This window comes from Eucyclogobius newberryi, unplaced genomic scaffold, assembly GCF_026437365.1.
Source record: "Eucyclogobius newberryi isolate DKJ021-1_F unplaced genomic scaffold, fEucNew1.0.hap1 SCAF_4, whole genome shotgun sequence".
Classification (NCBI taxonomy): domain Eukaryota; kingdom Metazoa; phylum Chordata; class Actinopteri; order Gobiiformes; family Gobiidae; genus Eucyclogobius; species Eucyclogobius newberryi.
The window spans coordinates 18520730-18544679 of NW_027316056.1; the positions used below are offsets into that span (position 1 = coordinate 18520730).

At 38.6% G+C, this 23950-nt stretch overlaps 1 protein-coding gene across 2 annotated transcripts; it reads right to left on the reverse strand.

The window, feature by feature from the left end:
* Positions 1–2028: 2028 nt before the first annotated feature.
* On the reverse strand, positions 2029–23906 carry cnnm2b (cyclin and CBS domain divalent metal cation transport mediator 2b). Of its 2 annotated transcripts, XM_072462415.1 has the most exons (8): positions 22242–23906; positions 9623–9766; positions 8409–8546; positions 7087–7256; positions 6609–6702; positions 6134–6196; positions 4498–4676; positions 2029–3389 (listed from the first exon to the last, which is right to left on the reverse strand). In XM_072462415.1, exons 1-8 carry the CDS (start codon positions 23701–23703, stop codon positions 3108–3110), a joined length of 2532 nt encoding a protein of 843 aa, XP_072318516.1. In that variant the 5' UTR covers positions 23704–23906; the 3' UTR covers positions 2029–3107. The 2 variants fall into 2 exon arrangements, with proteins under 2 accessions (XP_072318516.1, XP_072318517.1); XM_072462416.1 differs by lacking the exon at positions 6134–6196.
* Between the last annotated feature and the right edge of the window lie 44 nt (positions 23907–23950).

A 23950-nucleotide genomic window follows, 5' to 3' on the forward strand; every position in this document is an offset into this window, starting at 1 on the left:
CTGCACAAGAGCAATTCCAAGTAAACAAGCAACATAATTGATAAACAGAAACTCAAACATACAGACCAAAGGTGTGGGAACAGCGCCTACCAGTGGCTGTATACAGCAATGTAAAAGGTCTTGAGGGATTTAGTGGCCTCATTGCATAGACACTATGCCATAGTGCATAATAGCTACGCCTAAATGATTACGCGTGTTACAAGAATTGAAACAGAATATATAGAATCAAGTTTGGGAGGACATAATATATAAAACTTTCATCATGAGTTGAAAGGGTTAGTTCGTTTTTTAAGGTTTGACATTACATTACGTTGACAGTTAAACAATAACTCAATACAATAAAACAATAAGGTTTTTTCTGTTTACATTTTGGTTTCATTAAATATATTAGCCAGAGATTAAATCTATTTGAAAATGAGTCCATAACAGGATACATAACTTGTCAGACCATCTTTCTAGGTGCAACCACAAACAAATAAGTACAGTTAAACCAGTGTATCTGAATATGTAGTATTTATGGTTCATGAATGACCACAGAAATCTGCAATTTGTCTGTAAGAAAGACATAACCCTAAGAAAGTAACAAAAATATACCAACTTCAAGTTACATATGACAGGTTTTCAAATTGTCTTTCATGTTTTTCATCTGGTGGAAAAAGACATGTGGTAAAACTGTATCATAGTTTTCCATAAGTCAATTATCAGTTTGTGAAGAGTTAAAAAAGAGAATCCTATGTCAATAATACAACAAATTCCATACAAAATGCAAGGACAGTTTAAACACAAAGAACACGTTTTCTGTTGATTTAAACATTTAACAAAATAAAGGTGTTTTTATTTGTCAGATAATAACTATTGCGTTATTTAGACTTGCAGTTGGATAACAGTTTTTGAATTGTCCAACCAAGTTCTATTGTAAACTTCACCAAATTGTTCAAACTAGGGAATACTTTGAAAGCTTTTCAGGTAAAGTCCTAAATATAATTATGTAACTGCTTCTTAGTGGATAAATAGTGAAACCTGTCATGTGCACTTCAAATTATTTAGCAAAATATAATTATCTTCATTTGTAATTGTTTACATTCCCTATAAGTTCATTACTGAGTTGGTATGGGACTGTTAGGTGATGATGTCGTCACTCCTGTTGTGCTACTTTCAGGTCAAGTGAAATTGCCTTATTCACTTTAATAACATTTTGGCAACTCTAGAGATAATTTCTAGACATAAATGATCAAATTACTGTTTCCATTATAATCGGGGTCTAGACATAAAAATACTAAAACAATTTTATTTAGAAAATAACAAAACTCACTGATAATACTGAAACCATTTCTTTCCACTGTTTTGTCTTTAATTCATCAAGAAGTTCAGACAGGTTCAGTCCTATTTGTGCTGTTTCTGTCTATGGAATATTTGGACCCAAACAAGCTGTGATGATGTCACACTTAAAAGTCCCATTTAGTGACATACGTCTGCATGACTGTAACTCGTCACACATGTGACACACTTATGACAATGGCTAATATAAATATAAAATGAAGTTACTACATTTATCAATGTTCAATTTATCTTGAATGTCTTAAATGCAACCAAAACTCACTCAGGACAACAGAACAGAATTCATCTGAGTGCTCTGCAGGATTTAATTGAAAATATTCTGACAAGAAGAAAAAAATAACCCAGTTCTTAGAATTTTAAAAATATATAAACTTTTGGTATGTTTTTAACATCTATTGGTCTGTTATTTGTGTAAGTGAGCTCCTGAAAACGAGCTCCTGAAAACATTCAGCATTTTCCCACAGTCCTGAAAGGCTATTATTACATTTCCCTTGTAGTGAATGAAATGAACAACAATACATTTTCTGTTTGCACTAGTTGTCTTTGTCGAACACTAAAAATATTTGGTGATTGGTAATGTTTTTGTGGGACCATTAAGTAAAATGAAAGTAAGTCAGGGGTGTTCTATTTTTTTTTTTTTTTTTTTTTTTTTTTACAACTGTAGCTATTAGAACACTGATATAGTCAACATATGAGTATAAACAATGGGTCCTTTAATGTAGAGATATTAGGTGAATGAGGTAATTAATACTGTGCAGTTATTAAGTTGGTGTTTGAATAAAGTTGTTAAATAAATGTGCATAGGTGGCTTAGTGTTGGCTCTTGTGTTAGCTCAGTGACCTCTTCCACCTGTGGTGACAGGCAACAAGGCCTCTACATGAGGTCTAATGGAAAAATGGGCAGCTAGAAATAGCTTGTGGAAGGCCGTTTTGAAAATCAAATATACACAAGATACATACAAATATATCTGTCAATTTATGATACAGTCATTTTAAAAATAAGTAATCATCCCTTAAATAAATGTAATTGCACGTTGTTAAAATAATTAAATGATTTTTAAAGGCAATTGTGTGATGTTAAGGTGAAAAAGATAATATATCATAAGCCTGATTTATGATAATAGTAAAAATAACAATCTGTAATATACATTCTGTAAAAGACTTCTTCATTTACATAAATTCAATGTTTCTGTCCTTGTTTATACGATGTGTGTACCACACACAGCTGTGTGCACATGCCAGTGCATGCTATAGTTCATTACATATTGGTTCTCCACGCATACATATATACACATAATCTTATAAAATAAATAAATATGGAAAACATTCTTGGTTTGTGGTTCAGCGGTTTCCTTCGAAGCTCAAACCATTTCACTCTACATTGTTTTTTGTGTCCTTGCTGAAGATCTTAGCCTCCCTGCAATTGAGACTTTCCATTCTAGTCCAGTACGAATGTGGACCAATGTCTTTGGCCTGAGAAAAAATCTCTGTTACAAAAGTAAAGTGGGGGAGCAAGTTCATGCACTCTCATCCCATGGTCCAGGTCTCCACTGTGAGCAGATATGCAGGCAGGTCCCTCTGTAGGTGGATGTGCTGCAGGAGGGACCGTGTTGGAGTGGGAGTGTCGGGGTGTCACCACACCCCTCTACCCTGGGCTCCTACCCCAGGGGCAGAGCATCTCGCCCACCTCCACACATCCTCATCACCATCTCCAGCCCTGTGTCTGCTTAGACCGGCGGAGCTGCTGGTTTGCACTGCTGTCAGCTGATGCTAGATGGGTCCCTCGTTGTGGGCACTGTGGTTACTTCTATTGAGGCTTACACAGTTAAGCTGCTGATTTAGTAAATGTACAGTCTCATTGCCTACTGCTATAGCTACTGCAGGAGAACTGCTTGTGGTACAAGTGGAAGTGGGGACCATTGTTGGTGTCTCTACTCCATCATGGAGCTCTGTCAGTGTTAGTTCAATTTTAGTAAATTCACTGTCCATAGACTGTGGTGTTTTGTCCATTCGTGACGCCATCACTGCGTTCTGGTACTGCTGCCGGGTAACCTGCAAAATATAAACAATAAGGTTCAAGTTTCAGAAAAAAAATGTCATATACATTTTGCACAAGTTATGTTTATTTAAAAAAGCTGTGATTCATAAAAAAATATTATGGAATAAATCCACCACTAAACATTTTTTTTCAAATGTGCAACTTCAAATTTCAGGAAACGTTTGATAAAAATACAAAATAAAAGTAGATTCTTAAATGTTATCAGGAGGTCTAAAAGTAATTTCGGGTGATCGGGTTCATTCTAAAATAACGAAATGTAGTTTTGATACGTATCAATTAATAACTGACAATTACTTACTACTGATTACTCTTTCTAAAAAATAATCTAAATACTACTCAGATTGCTTACTAACATACTTCTTTCTATCTGTTTTACAACAGTTCTATAGATAAAACACATTTTTGGCTGAGAAAAATTAACAAAATGTTACTAGGACTAGTAACTGTAATACAATTATTTAAATGTAACAACATTACTTTGATACTAAAATAGAGTAAGCTGATTACAGTTTATTGGGTTGTTATGTGTAATTCTGGTTGTGTTCAATGCTTGATGGTGTTGTAATTTCAGATGGTGAGCCATGTTAAATGACATCACAACCTTCTATAGACCAATAATATTCCATACAGATCAGGGGAGGCAGTTCAAATCCATATTGCAGATTTATGTTGTATTAAAGCGAGTTCCAAATAAAAATGATCAGGTTAATAGTTTAGGAATTTACCTAGATATTTCTCTTTAAAAAAATTGCCGGAGTGATGACATAATCCCATTCTACAATATGAAAACCACCATAAACTGGATATTCACGGATTCTGAAGAAAATATCTTTTGATCCACAAATGTTGAACCCTATTGTTATTTGTCCCATGATCATTCCCTAATAATCTTATGTCTTATGTTATAAAGCAATTTCAACATTTATATTAATAATTTGATCTTTTGGCTATCTGCTTGAAGACATTGGACTTTGTGCCAGTGTTTTTTGTGGATAGGCCAAGTATTTACAGATATTAAATCAGATTTGAAGCAGTCGTCCGGCTCAGTATTAAACTACAGGATTACTAAAATGTTGTGATGTCATGTGAACACACTTTTACCTTCATATACTGCAGGTCTGAGCGCGCTCGCACCGAGTAGTCCGGGATGTAGATTTGAAGAAAGGAGTTGAGTTGGTTGTTGCTGCTGCCAAGGGTCGGCGTGATGGCATCTATGCGGTCACTCCTGTTCACAGAGTCTGAGTGGTTCAATCCAAAGGGTCGCGGAGGGGATTTATTCTCTACAAAATAAAGATACTGTTCAAAGCAATGTGCAATCAACTCAAATTTCATTTACTGGTACTTTGAAGGGATAATCTAATGGCTGAAGCGTAGTTATTTGTTATGGCTAGAATATGTTTATCTATAGTGGTGAGGTCAAGACTCTTTGCTGCTTGTGAAGCATTTGGAGAGATTACCGCACAGAATGATGATGTGCTCGCCCCTCATGCTGCTTTCTACAACTGGCCATTTCACTCACAGCACTTGTTTTATGTTTTTGCTTTTTAATTAAAGCCAGATTATGTTTTCCACTTTCCACTAAATAATCCAAGAGAAAATCACACACAACAAAGTGGAAACAGCTTTGCCAACACTAATGCTACTACGCTGACTGGAATGTATGTAATCCCATGTTGGAATATGTGTGTGCGTGAGACAGAGTGAGGTGTGTGCGCGTCGCAACGGACCAAGAGCTGGCAAGTGAAGCCAATAAGTACTTCACGTTCTTGGTTTTGCGAGGTTAAAAAACGTGTATAAAACATGGACACTGAAAATGTGACATGTCTTTGGCCCAGTGTGTTCACATGAGCATGTGTGTGTTCACTGATGTCCAGCAGGGGGCTGTAGCTGTAGGTCTTGTTTATGCAGTGGAGGGGTTAAAGGTTAGGGGCGATGGGGGCGGGGCCTAGGACTGCTTTGGGGCCTCCAGTCTCCAGCACTATTCAGGCTCTTGACTAATGGCAGAAGGGATGTGGGTGTACAGTCTGAAGTGCTTTATTGTCACTACTTTCTCACCTCTTCCCCTCGTTAATACACTGTACATGTGTGCAGCATTTGGCTTTAACACGTGATAAGAATAAGACATATCAGTTTAGTTTAGTTTAGTTAATCAATGTCAATCAGTATAATACATTGGTATAAATAGTTTGTAATAATAGAAGCTTTATATAAGAACTGCACAATAATGGTCATCATACGCAACTAAAAATACAAGCTTCTAATATGTACATTCTGTATTATTATTATTATTATTATTATTATTATTATTATTATTATTATTATTATTATTATTATTATTATTATTATTATTATTATAATTATAACCACAGTGAACTTATCCACTGCTTTTTCACCCTCAAAGAAGTAAAAGCACTTTACAAGGCATAGTGGGTGAAGTGTCTTGCCTAAGGACACAACTACATTTTCTTTAACCACTGTGGCACCTGGTGTTCTAGAGTTCTCCCATCCAAGTACTAACCAGACCCTGCTGCATTTAACTTCTGAGAGCTTCCAAAATCAGGCAATAACAAGTTGGTACGGCCACAGATATGATTTGAATTGCTTAATGGCTATGGTTAGTTAGGACAGTTGCCGTAGCTTTAAATCCATGAATATGCAAATACATATGTAGACAGATTTGTGTGTTGTATTGCGCAGCTCTGATTTATGAAGAGGAAAAGAGAAAAAGCCACTGTACCTGGAGATCCAGCTAAAGACTCAGCTCTACTGACAACAAAAGTGCGAGACAGGGACAGAGGAACTAGACAGGGAAGAAATGATAGAAAGGAAAAATCTGTTAGAGGTAATCAATTAGTGTTTGGAGATTTCACAGAAACACAATCCACCTTTTCACCAGTAGGTGTCTCCAGGATCATTTTTAGGTTTGTAACATAGATGTAGATAAATCAAACTTATGAATGAACAGAAAATCAGGAGATGACATTTTGTTATGACATTACTAATGAATGTGTTGCTTGTTTTAAATATTATTGAAGTGTTTGTGATTGTGTTTATGAACACACTTGTATACACCGAAAACACAGGAGTTATACTAAGTTAATTAAATTGACCTAATTGATTAAAAAAATATTGCATTCATCACAATGTCTAGATAAACATTTCACTCCAAACAACTTAAAAGTGCATGAACATGGGCTGGATCGTGGTCTCACCTGGAGACGCAGTCAAAGCCATCATCCCATAGAAGGAAAAGGGTCCAGCTTCAAACTTCATGCCCTCTTTTCCTGCCTCCACCTCCACTTTTCCCTAAGAACGCAACAAGCATCACACTTACTATAACAAACGTTTGACACGTGTATTTCTTCCATTACATCCATTATGAGGCAATGCCCTTTATTTGTCTAACTAATGAACTATTCATCTATAACATAGTTGGTAGTTTTTATCCCAACTGCCTTGCGGTACAATCATACCACGCATACCTTTGCAGCACGCGTGGCCCCTGTGGGAACAAACATCTCTCTTAGATTGATGGCTTTACCATGAAAAACAGCAGGACTATGGAAAACAACAGCAGCGGCTGCAGCTGTAAAGGGTTTTGACTAATCTGAGAGTAACACTGGATCAGTCTACATATAGAAACTAGATGCTTGTATGCTTTAATGACACAAACTGCAAAAGGATAGGCACCTGCAGGATGAGGATGAAATAGTCCACTGGCTTGTTCCTGTGGTAGAGGTAGTGCTCAGCTGCACGCTTGTTTTTCTCATCGTATTTCAGCTCCTGGATGACGTTTGGGTGCTTTAGCAAACGGAGCAGAATCTTTTCTGACATCTGCACTGGTGCAAAAGGCTCAACCTCTGCAAAGACCAAACACGACAGTAAGCAATACAAGATAGAAAATCAATGAGTTGGACCACAAAGCCAAAAAGACAGGTTAGCCAAATAAACACATTTTTTGTGTACATACTGAGTTGATTTTTTCTTTATTTCATTAGTAAATTCTTAATTTATGCATGCCATATTTGATTTTATAGACGTTGCTATCATTATCATTTTATTATTCATTGTTTTATGTTGCACCTTAACACGGAAACAAGTTCCTATGTTTGCAAACTTTGTTCAATGAAAAGGCAATAAAACTTGTTCTGATTCTGATTTGTGCAAGAATCACATAAGGGATACCTGACTTTTTATTGTAAGAGTCAATTTTGTGTTTTCCCTCCAAAGAGTATATTGTAAAAGCAGCATTTTGTAAGATCACTGCACACTGTCTAAATATGAAGACAAATTATTTTTATTTCTCATCAACCAGGTTGTAAGAGCCAAAAGCAACACTCTGATCGGCTGCGTTTGGATGGTCCACATTATATAGATTTGAATATCTACATCCTCCGCTCACAATGTGAAAATCATGTACCCCAGCTGTACTACAAATTTAAAACATAAATATATATAAATATAACATTAAAGAACAGTTGTCTTTCGTGATGAACAATATTTCCTTTTTAATTTTGGGGGGTTTAACTCTGGAGTAAAAGAAGTTATACATTTTGTTCTGAATGTTATGAGGATATTCAAGTGGAGATGGTCTATGGCTCTATGCTCTGGCTCCAGACCCTCCTGCATTTTAACAGAAAGTAGGAGGGGCTGCCTCCCAGGCAATCCGCCACTGCGACCTCGACACTAATAGTCTTTGGACAGAATCTCCAGTCGCCTTGGTTGTAGTAGTATTTAGTAATTTAATAAATTTCTCAAAAAATGATTGAGTGTTGTGAAATGATCCGATACCAAAATGACATAAACAAACATGTTCTTTTGGTTCAGGCAGATGTCAGACCAGCGCTCACACAAAATGCATACCAACTTTACACAACAAACCACTGTCATTCTACACACACTGTCACTCCTCCCTACTCCCCCTGGCTCAGAAACTCAAACAGACTTGCTGTCCCTCACTGAGGGGCTGAGGGCACACAGGGGGAAGTCAAGCAGCAACGCAGCCCACTTGCCTGTTGCCAGGAAACGCAGGGTAGCAAGCAGAAGCTGAGGTGATATTTTAACCTTCATTTCATTGTCGGTAGGCTTAAAGGCTGAAAAATCTTGTTTCCTCTCACGATGGGTAATTTTCTTCTTTGTCTTGTTGTCAGCTGAGGAGAAACAATCCGAAATCAGAAACAGAACATCCTGCTTAAACTTTTTAGTCTAGAACAAGGTCAACCAACTGAATCACTGAGCAGGCCATACCAAGTCATAAGGTGACTAAACTGTTTTCTCAAGGCTTCTGACTCACACATCACACCTATTCAAAAATCTTCATTGGCTTCCTTTTATGCATCGGGCTCCCTTCAAAATCTTTGTTTTGACCTTTCAGGCGCTACATGGTCAGGCCCTGTGAATATAACTGCCTGATCAAACCTTTTTGCTCATCCAGGAGCCTCAGGTCCTCTGGGCAGAATTTTCTGATGGTCCCTCAAAAACTTATTTTAAAACTTGAGGAGTGTGGTCTTTTAAAACTGTCGCACTAAACTTTGGAACGATCTCCCTCTCTTCCTTCGTTCTTCGGACTCTTTGAATGCATTTATAAAGCATCTTAAGTCACTTTTTCAAACAAGCATTTTAGCCTCACTGGCCAAGCATATTTGATTGTATTTTGAATTGTATTTTTTACTACTGTGTGAAGCACTTTGTGACTATATTTCTGTGAAAAGCACTATACAAATAAAGTTTACAAACTTACTTTCTAAGAACTAAATGAGGGCAAAAGGGGGCTGCATTAGTAGTATTACCTAAATCCATATGATTTCAAAATAAGGCCAATATCAATACAAACACTAGCTGCCCAAAGTGCTTCAAATTCACAATAACTGGTTTAAATAATATTGAAAAGAGACATACACAAAGATAAAATGCTCTGCTCCTGTAGTAGTGAAAGGGCAGTCAAATGTGTCAAGTATGTACTAATGGAAAAGGGCAGTGTAGTCATATTTTGTTCAAAAAACATATTTTGGCCCCAACTAAATATCGGCCTATGCTGGAGCTTTACAGCTATAAGCTTGATATATCAGCTGACTGATATGAAGGTCTATTTCTACTAATTAATGATCGAGATTTAGTGTGAAGCCATACTCGTGTATAAAAATTACTTTTTTGGATCCCTTTGAAAATTAGCCACCATTTCACACTGTTAAAAAGTGTTAATTATAACATTGTTTAGAGAACCTACTATATAAGTCAGTCTCGTCAAGAATCTCAGACTTGATGATTTCTTCAATCACATCCTCCAGTGTCACGATCCCCAGGACTTCGTAGAAAGGGTCTCCCTCCCCCTCATTGTTCACCCTCTGAACAATGGCAAGGTGGGACTTTCCTGGTAAAAACACAAGGCAACATCTAGTAAATGCCTGCACAAAGTGTAGTGAAATTAGATACAACATGTTATTTGATAGTAGTTATTTGAAACCAATGCTGTCATGTAGTGTATGTGAGGAATATATCCTCCGCACTCTTTATTCCTCACTACATCCTCCATTCATCTCAAGACCCAGACTAATAATACATTGTACCAACAAAAAGCAGTACTCTACTGAAAAACAGTGAGAGGTGAAATGCTAAACAAATTATTTGCCTTTTCTCAGCTTGTGATCATTTAAAAAGGAATTTTCCAGAGGCACAAGCTAATATTAGACCCCTGCAAAATGAAGTTTCCACTCTGCTCCAACGTTATTCTCCCAGAGAGAAGGAGCAGAGCGGCCGAAGCCTCCTCCGTGTGATCAGATTGTCTTGAATGGGTCATTTGCATGCAGAAGCACCACAGTGTAAATAGCTGAGGCTGTCCAGAGTGTGTGCATGGGAGTGCATGATTAATTTGTGTTTTGGAAAATGCATGGTTAGGCAAGGGTTGAGATGCTGTTTCAGCTACTCAGACAAATGCTTTATTGCACTGCACCATTATGACAACACAGTGTGCAACTCGCACACAGATTTTTATGCTTCGAGTGTCTGTAATGACTGCTGGAGTTACATGATTATCTATGACTACAAACCTCTAAAAATCTTAGTGAAACAATATGTGAAACTGTTATTGTTGCTACACAGAAAACAAAATGAACTGCTTAGTCTTTTCCACATTTGGAAGGTAAAAGTATGTGCCATTAATTGTCTGTTCACATCCTACAGTGTGTAGAAGGCAGTTCAAAAATAGTCTGTCAGTTCTGGAAACATTATGGCTTTGTGTATTGTAGACAAAACAGTCCACAGTAAATTTACCCTAGTCTTTTTTCTTATTTTATAAATATAGAGCAAGGTCAGGCCCCATGTATGTGCCAAAATCATGGACATTTTAACTATATCAATGGGGGATGCCTTAAATAGCCTTGATGTAAGAGCAATCGGGCCTCAGAAGCCCTTGAGACAGCAGCATTTACCTAAAACTGGTGAATGAAGAGGATGCACTGAACACAGATCAATGCCTTCTTCACTGTAACAACAAGTACTTTCTCCAGTGATTTGATCTCAACATTTACAGAAGATAATGCATAGCGACAGTAGACACACATTTCACTCAGAGAAATTATGTAAGACACTACAACCAAATCAGTACCAATCAATAAAACCTTTTTGATACAAAAAGCTGCTTGAGCCCATATCTTGACAAGATGTGAGGACATCACAGGGAAATCTTAAACTCACAGGTTGCTTGACCTTTGTCTAATCCTTACAACAGCAGCGCTATTGAAAGAACAGACTACATTACATTAATTGGAATCCAAATGGTCCAATTCCTAAAGTTTAACAAACATACTGAATATCTCACCAAGAAATTATCAAAAATATTTTGGTTTATTTTTCAAACTGAGACATTTCCTTCCCCTCTTTTAACTTTGTACTGGTTTACAAACAAACACAATTCGAGCAATATCTCTGGCAAGGTTTGACAGTCCCTTTGACCCTCTTTCTTTTCAATTATTTAAATTTAAGCTTCTGAAACTCACTGTGCAATGTATTTCATAATGCCTGTATGATTGCTGCATTTTTAGACTAAATGACTCTGCAAGCTCATTCCTATTTCTATTTCCTCTCATAACAACAACATGAGGGTAAAGTCTATTCTGAAGGCATGTAAAGGCCACAGGTTTGGAGTGAACTGGACAGAAACATTCAAGTTTTCTCATCTTTGTTCATATTTAAGAGGAAACTCAAACTTCAGCTCCTGTGGAAATACATTGAACCCTGTACAGCTAATGACTTGTATATAATTCAAACTTGGCCTTAAGTTGGATGAACCCTTGTATAGCTCTAGATGTGTACAATTGCTTCCATTTAAGAAAAGATGAAACATTTTCAAAGAACTATAGGATAGTGTAATGTGAGTATCTATGAATGTATATGTGTTGTAGTTAGTCAGTAGGTAGCTAGGTAGCAGTAATGTATAATAATTGTTTTATTGATGCCATGGACCCCACTTATATTTGTAATTAATTATAATTATGTTGAATTTTCTTATTGCATTTTTTATATAAACCTAATGATGATCACAATGATAATTTGTGTAAAACTAGCAGTTGTTTAATCTAAACAAGCGATATATTTAAGCAGAGAAGAAAAGGACATGGGAGCAACAGATCAGTAGAAATCTCAGGATTTATCTTAGGATTTACCTGTTATACACTTATCTAAGTGTATAACAGGGCAGACAAAGCCTTACTGCATATTCCCTAATTAATATAATTCAAACACTACACACCAGCACACATTAACAGTTAAAAAACATTTAAATTATTTTCAATCTCTACTTGCAATATATATATATATATATATATATATATATATATATATATATATATATATATATATATATATATATATATATACACATACACATTTTAATATTTAATTTACTTTTCTGTTAAATGTTCTGTCAGCTTTATATCAACACTAAACACATAAAAGTGCAGATATATAATAAACTCTGCAATGCAGTGCACATACAATACACACATACACCACACTAAATAGTATAAGACAATTACAGCCATACAAGATGTGGGTTTTAAGGGGGCCAGAGAGGGACAGGGGTTTGTCCCAATGGAGCCTTAATAGTGGACCCCATCGAGAGAATGTCCTTTGAAGGCCCAGGGCCCTATAAGCACTGCCTGACATCTGGACTGTCTAGCTGGGCTCAGGCCGAATACATGCTGGTTAATCTCAAACCCAAGCCCATGACACACATTAACGTCACAGGTCGAATTCACTCTCGCATAGCTAACACCTAGAATTCATCATGAGAGATTGTTGTCAGGTGGCAAACATTTAAAAATCATTCTTTTCTCATCAAACATAAAACAATAATCCAACATTAAACCAGAAGTAGTCAAATCAAACCAACCTTTTACTTAGTGGACTATTTGCTCTTCCTCTAACACACAAACCAATGTTTTCATTCCACACTTTTTCTTCTTGAATAGATTTTGCACAGGTGATTTTGCCTCAGGAGTCTCTCGGCTCTCTCTCCTCTCCTATGCTATAAGACATTAGGCTTTACCAGGGTCGACAGACAGTTTATCAGTCCATCTCTCCATGTCTCTCACCCAGGCCTGAGAACCTCCAGCCAAGCCATCAGAGGCTACACGGAGTGATCTTTTCTAACATTCCCAGCTTATTTATGGAATGTAGCTTTGTCATATTTTTCCACAGTGTAATTTTACCTTAAAATAGTGGCATGAGGCAGGAGTATGAAGGGTCAGTATCTGTTGTGGACCATCATCAATGCCCCCTCCCTGTCTTCTTCTCCTCCTCCCATTTTTCCAAATATTTCAGCACAGACAAATATAGCGCAATGTCAGTGTGATGGGAACCGATCAGTTATTTTAAATCTACCTCTCGTGAAAAAATGCAGCAGAGTTTCCAGTCATTTTGACCATTTTTTTCCATTGGCTACAACAACATTATGATGCTGAACAAACTCAACCAACCGAAACAATACTCATGTTTTACTTATAGATTTCTTAACATAGCGAAGTAGTGAACGCTACTGGCTTGGACTGGATTAATGATGACAACAAAATAGGTTCAGTGCATCACCTTGATAAGAGCGCATTAACTATATGTAAGCCACACTCTCACTAACCCTATTCTTCATCACAAGATTCCTCTGCAGCTCCTGGTGGTGTGCAGAACTGTGCACATGTACACCATGCACACTCAGAAAGAATGACATGAGTTGCTCATTGAGAGAAGCGGCTGCGTTTGTTATTGGACGGTCCCCGGGTGGAGATTCCTCTGGGCCTCAGTCATAAGGAACAGCGTCAATGGGACAGCAGTGAGAAAAGTGAATGGGCCTGTGGTCAGGTGCCTCTAGGACAATGTTAACTTTTGATTTCTTTACTGTAATTTTCCTAAAGTAAAGCAGTTGGTTACAGGCAAAACAATGTGCTACTGCTTCAATCCACAGTTTTGCTGCAAACGAAATCAAATCATAAAAAAAAAATCTGCTGCAACAGGGTATCGGTCAATAACTACCTACAGCATTAGATATAGAGACATAGAGACTACAGCACATTGTGCGCTCTGCTGGGAAGGTGATCGGCTGCAGACTTCCATCTCTGCAGGACCTGTACGTCTGCAGGACTCTGGGACGAGCAGGTCGGATCACAGCCGACCCTTCTCACCCTGGACATGGACTATTTGAGCCACTCCCCTCAGGCAGGAGGCCACTCCCCTCAGGCAGGAGGTCACTCCCCTCAGGCAGGAGGCCACTCCCCTCAGGCAGGAGGCTACGGTCCATCCGGACCAGAACCTCCCGTCATAAGAACAGTTTCTTTCCCTCTGCCGTTGGAGACTTCTTAAACACTGTCACTTTAACCATAATTTAATCAATCACTGCACTGTTCACTTTCTCCACTACATATGTAAATTCAACTGTAAATTTTGTGTACATAGTCATTTTATTCTTATCCTATTGTAAATTTAAATTGTTTCTCTTTAATGCATGCCCTTTTTGAATTTATATATGTTGTTTTATAATTGTTCATTATTTTATGTTTCACAGAATCATCAAAGCAAGTTCCTATGTTTGTGAATTTTGTTCATTGGCAATAGCAATAAACTGCTTCTGATTCTGATTATTTAGTATTTATTTATTTATCTCCCTGTGGTTCAGGGTTTGCAAAACATTTTATTTAAATCGATCCCTGATACAAAACACCAGAGGTCTTTTTGCCCCTTTTTCATTCAGGGGTCACCTTAATAATCTTTCCTCGTCATTTGTCTTCTCCTTCCTTTACACAGGGTGTACACCTAATGCGTGGCACATATTTTGTGTAGGTTAATTGCAGACTGCCTGTTACACCGACTCTGGTGCACCGCAGTCCTTAATTGACCAACGGCGCGCAGATTCACATGAAGAAACTTTTCTAATGACCTGAAAACCACTCCGGACCACTACCTCAGGGGAAAAGACCTCTTTAGTTAGACTCATACATTCACACTAGGCAATGTGGGCGAAGTGTCTTGCCTAAGGGACAAAACGGCAGAACGTGCTCCAAGCATGAATCGAGTGCTCCAACCACTGAGCCACAGTCGCTATTATAATTATTATTATTACAGTACTACTAGGGACTACAAAGGTACTACTAAGGACTAGTGTTGTCACAATCCTAAAATTACAAATTGTATTTTGATACGGGATAGGCTTGGTCATGTGGTCTTATACTAGTTCTGATAAAGTTCAAGATCACGCTTAAACTGTTCAGGAAATGTTGAACTTTTGTCCTGTTTAGGTCATATTGTTTGGTATTTGTTCAAATTAGTATCTTATATCAATACAAGTTTTTGTATCTATTAGTATCCGTGTATTGATACTTTTGACAACCCTATGCTGCGCTCCTTTTATCCTCAGAGGTTGGAACTTCTATCTTGACTCTTCTCAGAGTTTCTGTGTTCCAAGAATCAAGAAAAAATATGAGCAAAACATTACAGTTTAAATCAATTTAAATCAAATAATAAAGACCGCTGCAGGAGCAGATTCACAGACAGCGGTAGGACAGGAGAGAGAAACTATCAAAGACTATCAATACGTCCGATGGTAAACGTCATCCAAATGCAGGCCCTGTTAGATTGTCTAACTTGGATAAACTCTTACCCGAGATTCTATGCAAGAATTCCATGTAGTAAGGTTCTTCCTGAATTAATTTATATTTTTTGCAAATCTGACCTCCGAGGACAGATGGAACAAACCGTTTAGCACATAATTTTCAGATAGCAACGTGAAGCTACGGCAGATCGGCCGAGTGCAGCAAATCAGAGCGCTGCTTTCGGCTCTTACTTGTGGGTTGACGAGAAACAAATTACTTGAGAAAGAGTGCAACAGTCTCATTTTGCTCCAAAATGTTGCTTTTACAAGATACTCTAAGGGGAGGAAACACAAAATGTAAAAACAAAGTCAGGTACCCCAGCTTTAAGTTCATTGCTCTTCTATTTCTATTAAAGTAAAAAGACACTGATGAATTGAGATCAAAGTGGGAAGGAGGCACATGGTACACAGAGATCAGAGAAGTAAATACTCCTGCAAGCCTGCTAAATATCAGGGGATTTTTCAATACCGGGCTGATACCAGAGGTGTCTCTGATATCAGTGTTTCAGATATTATAGAATCTAATACATTCATAAATTGTTTCATTATTTCAATTAATAATTGATTCCATTCCATTATTATATATTTGCATTGAGTCTCACACATAAATCAGTGAAACCATAAATGTCTGGTATAATCTATTTACATTTGGCTATGTTCACATTCAATCAAAACAATGAAATGCAGTGTTTCGTTTTCTCTGAAGTATTTTTTGAAAGGCCTGACAGCACAGTGTAGCAGTGGTTGATAAAGCATTTCCCGAAACACTGAACTTATCAAATAAACATTAACGTCAGACTCAACATGTTTTCATTGTCTGTGAACCACCAGGAGCCCACAATGCTTCAACTGAAGTTCAGTCTAATACAACCCTAACATTGTGAGGTTTTTGGCGTCTTTAGCCAAAGGGTCAGTTGTGGCTGAGGCCACAGTCCATGGAGGGGCGCCACTGACTGTTTCCCCCTTGCTGTTCACTCAGAGACACAAGAAAAAGGGAAAGTGTCACAACAAGAACCGAATGACCTAAAATGCCTCTGTGCATTGGCATTAGCACATATCTAATATTGCTCTGCATTAGTCTGTTCTCCAGATCTTTGTTTTTCAGGGTTGAGCGTTGAAACATTTTTGGATCCGATCCAAAGTCTGTTTCTGATGAATAGTTTAAACTATACGAGGTAAAAGCAGGACAGGACAGTATTCATTGATTGTAGAGTAGCAAGAGCACTTGTCATTGAATAGCATTCACTGAGCATTGGCTCTTTCTAAGGGAAAACTCTCAGGCTTATTAAGTGTGTTATTAATATCTACTAATAAGGTATCCTGGTAAAAGTGTATGTGTTTGACATTGAAGAGTGGTGCTGAAGTGTCAAAAGTAGGCTTCATCAGCCGATTGTCTTTGGGCCTTCTCAGTCCTGGGCCTCTCTTGGTGCCAGTGAATGGAGAGACGGACAGTGTGCCCGGTGTTATCAATGAAGGCAGCCTCTTGGCTCCCTAAAAAGTGCAGCTTGGAAGGCGTCCACGGCAGGGCATTAGGCCTAGAGGTTTGTGTCGTTTGTAATTTATAACACTGAGGGAAATGGGCAACAAGACAATATGGAGAGAAGAGGGAGAGAGGGAATGTGGAGAAGGGGGATGGGACTTCCCTGAGGCTGCAGCACAGAGCTGGTTACCAGGCTGAGCGAGCCGGAGGGCGCCCTGCTCCAAGTACCGGCACTACGGACATTATGTTTTCTTAAGTGTGAGGAGAACTGCAGCAAGATTATGAGCTATGAGTCAAACAGCTGTGAATGTAACAAACACACTTTAGAAATTAAGCCACAGAGCCACTAAAACATAAGTACGTGTTTTTTGTGTATTGTATGTCTTTAGAGGTCAGCGCTAAGGTTCTCGGAGGGGTATATTACTATACCGATAACATATGAAATACACATGTTAATAAAATGTCAGGTATTGAATTATATAATTAAATTATATCTCAAATATAGGGTTAAACAATCTTAAAAAGTTATCTTATTGTAAGAATAAATTTGCCGATACAAAAGTGATGGTTAAGGTATTTTTATTTTATTTTATTTATTTTTATAATGCCCAAAATCACAACAGCAGTTGCCTTACTTTATTGATATGCCTCTATATACAGCATATTAATGAATAAAATGCGGTTACAAGAGGTCATTGGACCCATGTGTGATCGAAACATTGTCATAATAAATGCTGTTTGGAGTGTGCAGGCTTTTGTCACTACTACAAGAGTTGACAACAAAACCAAACTTTTTTCCAGAATAAAAGAGTAACACATATGGTATTAATGTTTTATTCTGGTATGTTCAATTCATTTCAAAGAGCTTCAGTCAATTAAGAGAAAATGCACTTAGGCCAATCAAACAGTTTGTCTGCATTTGGTGTTTTGAGAAACATCCTATTACAGGATTGTGGGGGTGGCTGTATAGTAGATTGCATAATAACAACTTGGTAGCACATGGTTCCCAGTACCCAGCATGCACGACTCGGGAGCAGCTACTGGAAATCAGTCAGGCTTCAAGAAATGAGCCCTTACTAATGGGTATTAGGAAAAAAGATTAGATTTGAAGTGACAGGAACAACAATGTGGGGGGAAAAATAAAAAAATGTACGGTTGAGTTTTTTTTTCTTCTTCCTTTTTTTGGAGGTTCGGGATTTTGAAATACCGTAATGAAGGACTTTGACACAATCACAGGTGACATTTGCAACTCTCACATCTTTCATAAAAGCACCTACGCGATTTCTTTCATAACAAAGCACTTGTTCTTAAGATAAACATCTCATAAAAGTTACTCTTCAAAGTGACTTTCTGTTTTCGTGACAAAAACATAACAAAGGTCTGTGCCAGTTGTGTTAGAAGTAGAGCTGCCACACACACAATTGCCAAGTGGAGCTTGTCTGAAGCCTAATCTGCACCAAACTAGTCCTTGTAGCACCCCATATCAAAAGAGAAATATTGTAAGTTGTATCATTATCTAAAGCTCTTCATCTCTCCATTTCTTCTGTGTTTTTTCTGTTGACGCAACATTCTTTCAGTTTTACTTTAATGTAACGTACCATTCCAACTCTAAGTCCTGATACTGATACTTAGGTTCAGAGTTTCTGTACAAATGTAACAACAGTATTTGTACAAATCGATTTTTGTGAAATGTCTTGAGTGATATTTTTAATTTAGATTATAAACATTTATTATAGGGTGTCTCAGGCCTGTGTCCAGCAGATTGAAGGTTAGATCCTCTAATTGCCCCAAAACAAAGGGCAAGCTTTAATTGCCTTTGTGGCGGTTCACCTCTTCAAAATAAGAATTGTGAAAATATATCAATAATGTCTGATGGTAGGCATTTACCAGTTTCTTGTTTCTTGACATGCACTTAGAATGTCTTATATTACTTTACTTGAACTTTATTTAAATTGAACTTGCCTTGCCTGGTGCAGGTCAGTGTGAGGCATTGGGAATCTAATGTAAAGAAAAGTCATAATGCCAGATCAGACAGGTTTTTGGAATGCACACTCTTTCACTGTTGCACTAATCAGGTCTTAGAGGCCTACTCCATGTTGAACCAGAATCTGAAGAATGTAGGCCAAAATAAAAACCCAGGCACTAACACAACAATCTGAGAAGAACCAAGACTATGTCAACCGCCCCAAAGTCAGCCTTATTTTAATGTCCCTAATATAAGACGAACAACTGCACATTAAATGCATCTAATGAAGATTTGTGCTCATCAAACCAAGTCAAGCATGGAAGTATTTTCAGAAAGCCATTGAGTATCAGTGTTTTTTGTTCATGACATAAAGATCTCTTTTATGGGTTAATGTATGCATTAACTGGTGACAAACAGCAGCTGTAAGATGACATGTTAAACATTGTATGAAAGAACTATAACGTACAGAGACCGTTTTTAACCATAACTTACAGCCAATGAGGCACTAGATAACATGAACCAGCACTTAAATACAGTACAGTTGTGCATCAAAACCAAAGGAAAATGGGCTTTCCTTTAAGTGGAAGAACAGGAGACTGCTGAAGGCCACTGAATAGGAATTAAGCATAGATTGGCCTATATTGCAGCAATCAGGAACTAGTTCACGACGTGCCAAGCCACATGTACACACTACACTAGGGCCTTAGTGAAAAGATGGAGCCAAGAAGACTGCTGCTATGTTTACAAACTACTGTGGTAAATTACATCCAATTATAGGCGGGAGATATGTTCAAAAATGTATGTTCATTGTTTTGTAGCAATTCTTGCTCAATTAGAATATCTAGTATATTGTTTATGATATTTATAAAGGCTGTGAAAAGAGCAGATTAAAGACAAAACAATATGCAGTGCAATGGTATAAGGTAATATTTCTGCATTTTTGCATCTTAACCATGACAATTACAAGCACGTTTTTGATATCACCTAAATATTGTCATTGGGATGGTTTAAAACCATTAGGATTCAATTTTTTGTCCGTATGAGATATACTGTATACTGTATTTAGGCAGATGACGGCCTTTTGTATCACATCAGTTTAGGAGCTGCTGCTGGTGCTGATGATGATTGGACTGAATTAATAAACCTACTTTCACATCAAATGAACCTCAGTAGGTTAAATTAGAAGTGGTATTTTAGGCCACTTGGTCAAGTCCCAGGAGTGGTTTCCTTCAAAACCACTCATTAAATACTAAACCAGCAGCTTGACATGCAACACTGGGATTACAGTAATTGTGATCATATCATAAAGTCATTAATAAATAGGTCAGAAGTTTCCATTGTCTTTCTGTCTGTCTTAAAAAAGTCTTGACAGAATTTAAATATTTTTGACAATTTGTAAAATGTCATGAATTTCCATTTCAAGGGTGTACAATGTATACATATTAATTCATGGAAAATGTCTGTGTAAAGCAATATAAGAAGTAAGTAAAGTCATGGCGTGGTGCTGTATAATACATTCTGGTTTAACATGAGTGTATTGGTTTGAACCAGACTGTGCTGCAGCTTCAAGCAGTGACAAATTAATTAAGAGTGACTTACAGTTCAAAGGCTTTGAACCAAGAGTGTGTGGCGCTCAGGTGGACGGGAAACTGTGACCCGAATGTCCTTTTCAAAAACAGATGCTAATGCATGGGCATGGAGCAAGGCCAGCTTCAAATCCAATTGTACAGACAGTGTTCATAAATCATTGCTTAATAGAATAATCATAATGAGTGGACACTATATCGAATATTAGATTATCTTTGGAATGTTGTTTTTTGTTTTCAAGATATGCAGATTGTGGATATCAAGTACATCGTTTATAGTAAAAAACAACAAAGCTACAAAATTTGCTGATAAAAATAAGGATATATGGTATACAATCCTCTTCACAAATAGCATGTTTTAGACCAGAGTCGGAAGAGTCCAGATAACAATTGATAACTTAATCAGTTGTTCAACAAATGATTATTTACAATAAGAAAGAGAAATTATACAAAGTGTATTGGTGTTTTATTACTATAGTAACTGAGTTGTGTATAGCTTTGGGACGCCCAAGAGATTTACAATAAAATAGCAATTAGTTAAACTGTGTACATTTGCTGTTTGAAACTGTAAAACGATGCAGTCCCATCCAAATGACTGCAAACAAGCAACAAACAGATCTCTCTGAACTGTTAACTATGTAAACCTAATTTAGCTTGGTTAAAAGTATTGTGGTCATGGTAATTAACTGTTTATTTAAAATACCTTGGTATCTCGCTTATCTTACTGCTAATGTTTAGTTCTTGGTAAAAAGCAAAAACAAATCTTTCAAATGATCACCAGATATAGTGCCCTAGAAATTTAGGAAACACCAACAAGAGAAAGGAAGCTCTTCAGACCTCCAGGTAAACAGTGAGGGAGGTAAACATATTTTCACAGACCATGCGCTTACACAGAGCGCACATGTGGGGCTGGAGGGTGTTAGGCTGTTATTCATTATCCACACGACTGCATTCAAGGGCTGGACTAAAGGAGTTATCATCGCCAACATCATTTCAGACGCAAGCACAAGAGAAGTACAAGGAATTTAAGCAGGTTCTTAAACAAGATGCCCTGCCTGATAACCTGAGCAGTGACATTGCACCATTCCCACATGTCCCATGCGTTCATTGAGTGAGAGGGAGGGGAGAGAGGTAAATGGTTGAATGAATCAGAGGAGGGCAGAAAAAGCAGGAGGAAGAGAGGAGAGAAAGCGAGAGAAACAGTATGAATATTAACAGTGACTGGAAGCGATGAGGAGATAAGGAATCCTGCTCATAGAGAACAGGAAGTGACCAGTGGGGCTGTAACAAGTGGCCCTCACTGATGTCGCAGCACTCAGATAAGCATGCATAAGAGGAAAAACATCTTCAGCTCAAAGGCCCCCACCTCGTTTTCCCTGGCTACCTGGAATTTCTTGCAAAACCACGATAGCTTGTTCCAGAAAATCTAGTTTGAAGCATTTTGAATGGCAAAGAGAGTTTGTGCTATACTTCTGAATAAAAGTGTTCATTGGATTGTATCAGTCGAGCAGCCAGTTACTACATATTAGGCCTGACAAATTATTCATACATTGTTTTCTCAATACATTTCTTTTACAACCCAAATAATGATATGCTTTCTTTTTGTTGTGTCCTGTGACCTGGTCAAAATACATCATGCTTAAACTGGGTTAAAGGTTTTGTGTAGTGAGATTGACTCACCTTTTTTAAACTCCTCCAGCATTGCATCCAGCCTGGTATCATTGAAGACAAAGTGCAGTGGGTGGCTGTAAAACTTGGTAATAGTTTTGAGAGGGGTGCAGTCGTCAGGGTCCACAAAGGCCAGGTCCTTGACCAACAGCAGATCCACTATATTAGACCTCTCACCCTCAAACACCGGGATCCGGGTATAGCCACTCTTCATAATCTCAGACATAGTGTTGAAGTCCAGGGTGGCATCCGCTGGGATCATAAAGCAGTCTCTCAGGGGGGTCATCACGTCCTCCACCGTCTTAGTTCTGAGCTCCAGAGCACCTTGGATGATGTTCAGCTCCTCCTTCACCAGGTCATTGTAGGGGTCTGTCACACGTAGCATCTCTAAAAGTTTCTCCCGGTTGTAAACAGTGCCTATCTCCTGTCCTAGCAGATAGTCCAGGAGCTTGCTGACTGGGTAGGATGCAGGAAAGGTTAGCAGCATGAAGAACTTTGTGAGAAAGATTGTGTTGGCTCCCACTGCCAGCCCATGTCTGGAGCAGATGGCCTGTGGCACTATCTCCCCAAAAATAACTATTCCAATAGTGGACATGACCACAGCAATAAGCCCTGACCCTGCTATGTCATCCAGCAGGATGGTGAGTGTGGTGTTGACCAACACATTCCCCAAAAGAAGAGAACACAATAAGTAATTCCCTTGGCTCCGAACGGGCTCTATCTTTTTGGCGTAGTTTTTCTCCCGCTCCGTGCCGCAGTTCTGGACTATCTGGAGCTCCATGGGGTCCAGGGCCATAAGCCCCAGGTTCAAACCACTGAACATCCCAGACAAACACAAGAGCATAGAGATGAAGATGACCTGCAGCCAGAAAGGCAGCAGAAACTTTTTCTCCTCCACCACTATGACTTTGGTGTCATCCCCGTCGTGGTAGATCCAGGTGTTCTCTGTCCACGGGTCATAGGACCCCGCAGGGGTCGAGGTGGACACGCAAAGGTAATACGATTTGCTTCTTTCTGTCTTTCTGAGAGGTTTGACCTCAATTTCAACTATACCTGACGTCTTTCGATTTAAAATAATGTGAGGCAAAATAATGATGTCTGATGTCCTGATGCCACATGGATGGTCCTCGTGGCTCTCCCCAGAGGCGCTGTTAAAGCTCCCCACCGGCCGGCTCCGCTCATGTTCAGTAAAAGCTATTTTGGACCACGTCTCGTTGTTGATGTTCTGGCCGTACACCCTCAGTTTGACCCGGGAGCGCTCACTCACCCGCAGGTAGCCCCGATCCATGAACGATATGTCGTCCGTGTCCTCCAGGCGCAGCCCAATGATGACAGTGTCCTCGGAGTTTTCTTTGCCACTTGTGGGGGTGACACAACAGCCAGTGACAGTCAAAAAAATCAACGCCAGAGCTCGGACCCGGTTAAGGGACGCCATTTTTGCAGCAGTGGGTTCGCGGGATAAGGGCTTTGCCATATTGATGATTGAATGGAGTGGGCTTTCAGCGATCAGAGGCAGTCGGAGCCCGCCGTCATCTCCGCCGTGGTTGCCGTGACTTGCACATCAGGACCTACTCGTTCCCACTACGTGTCCGACACTGAGGACCAAAGCGCAGGCTTACGGGCCAACTCGTGCCTCTTCTGATGTCCCCGAGACAGGCGACAGCTAAGACCAATCATTGAGTGCAGTTGACCGGGGGGCGGGGAGTGCGCAGCCTCCCCGG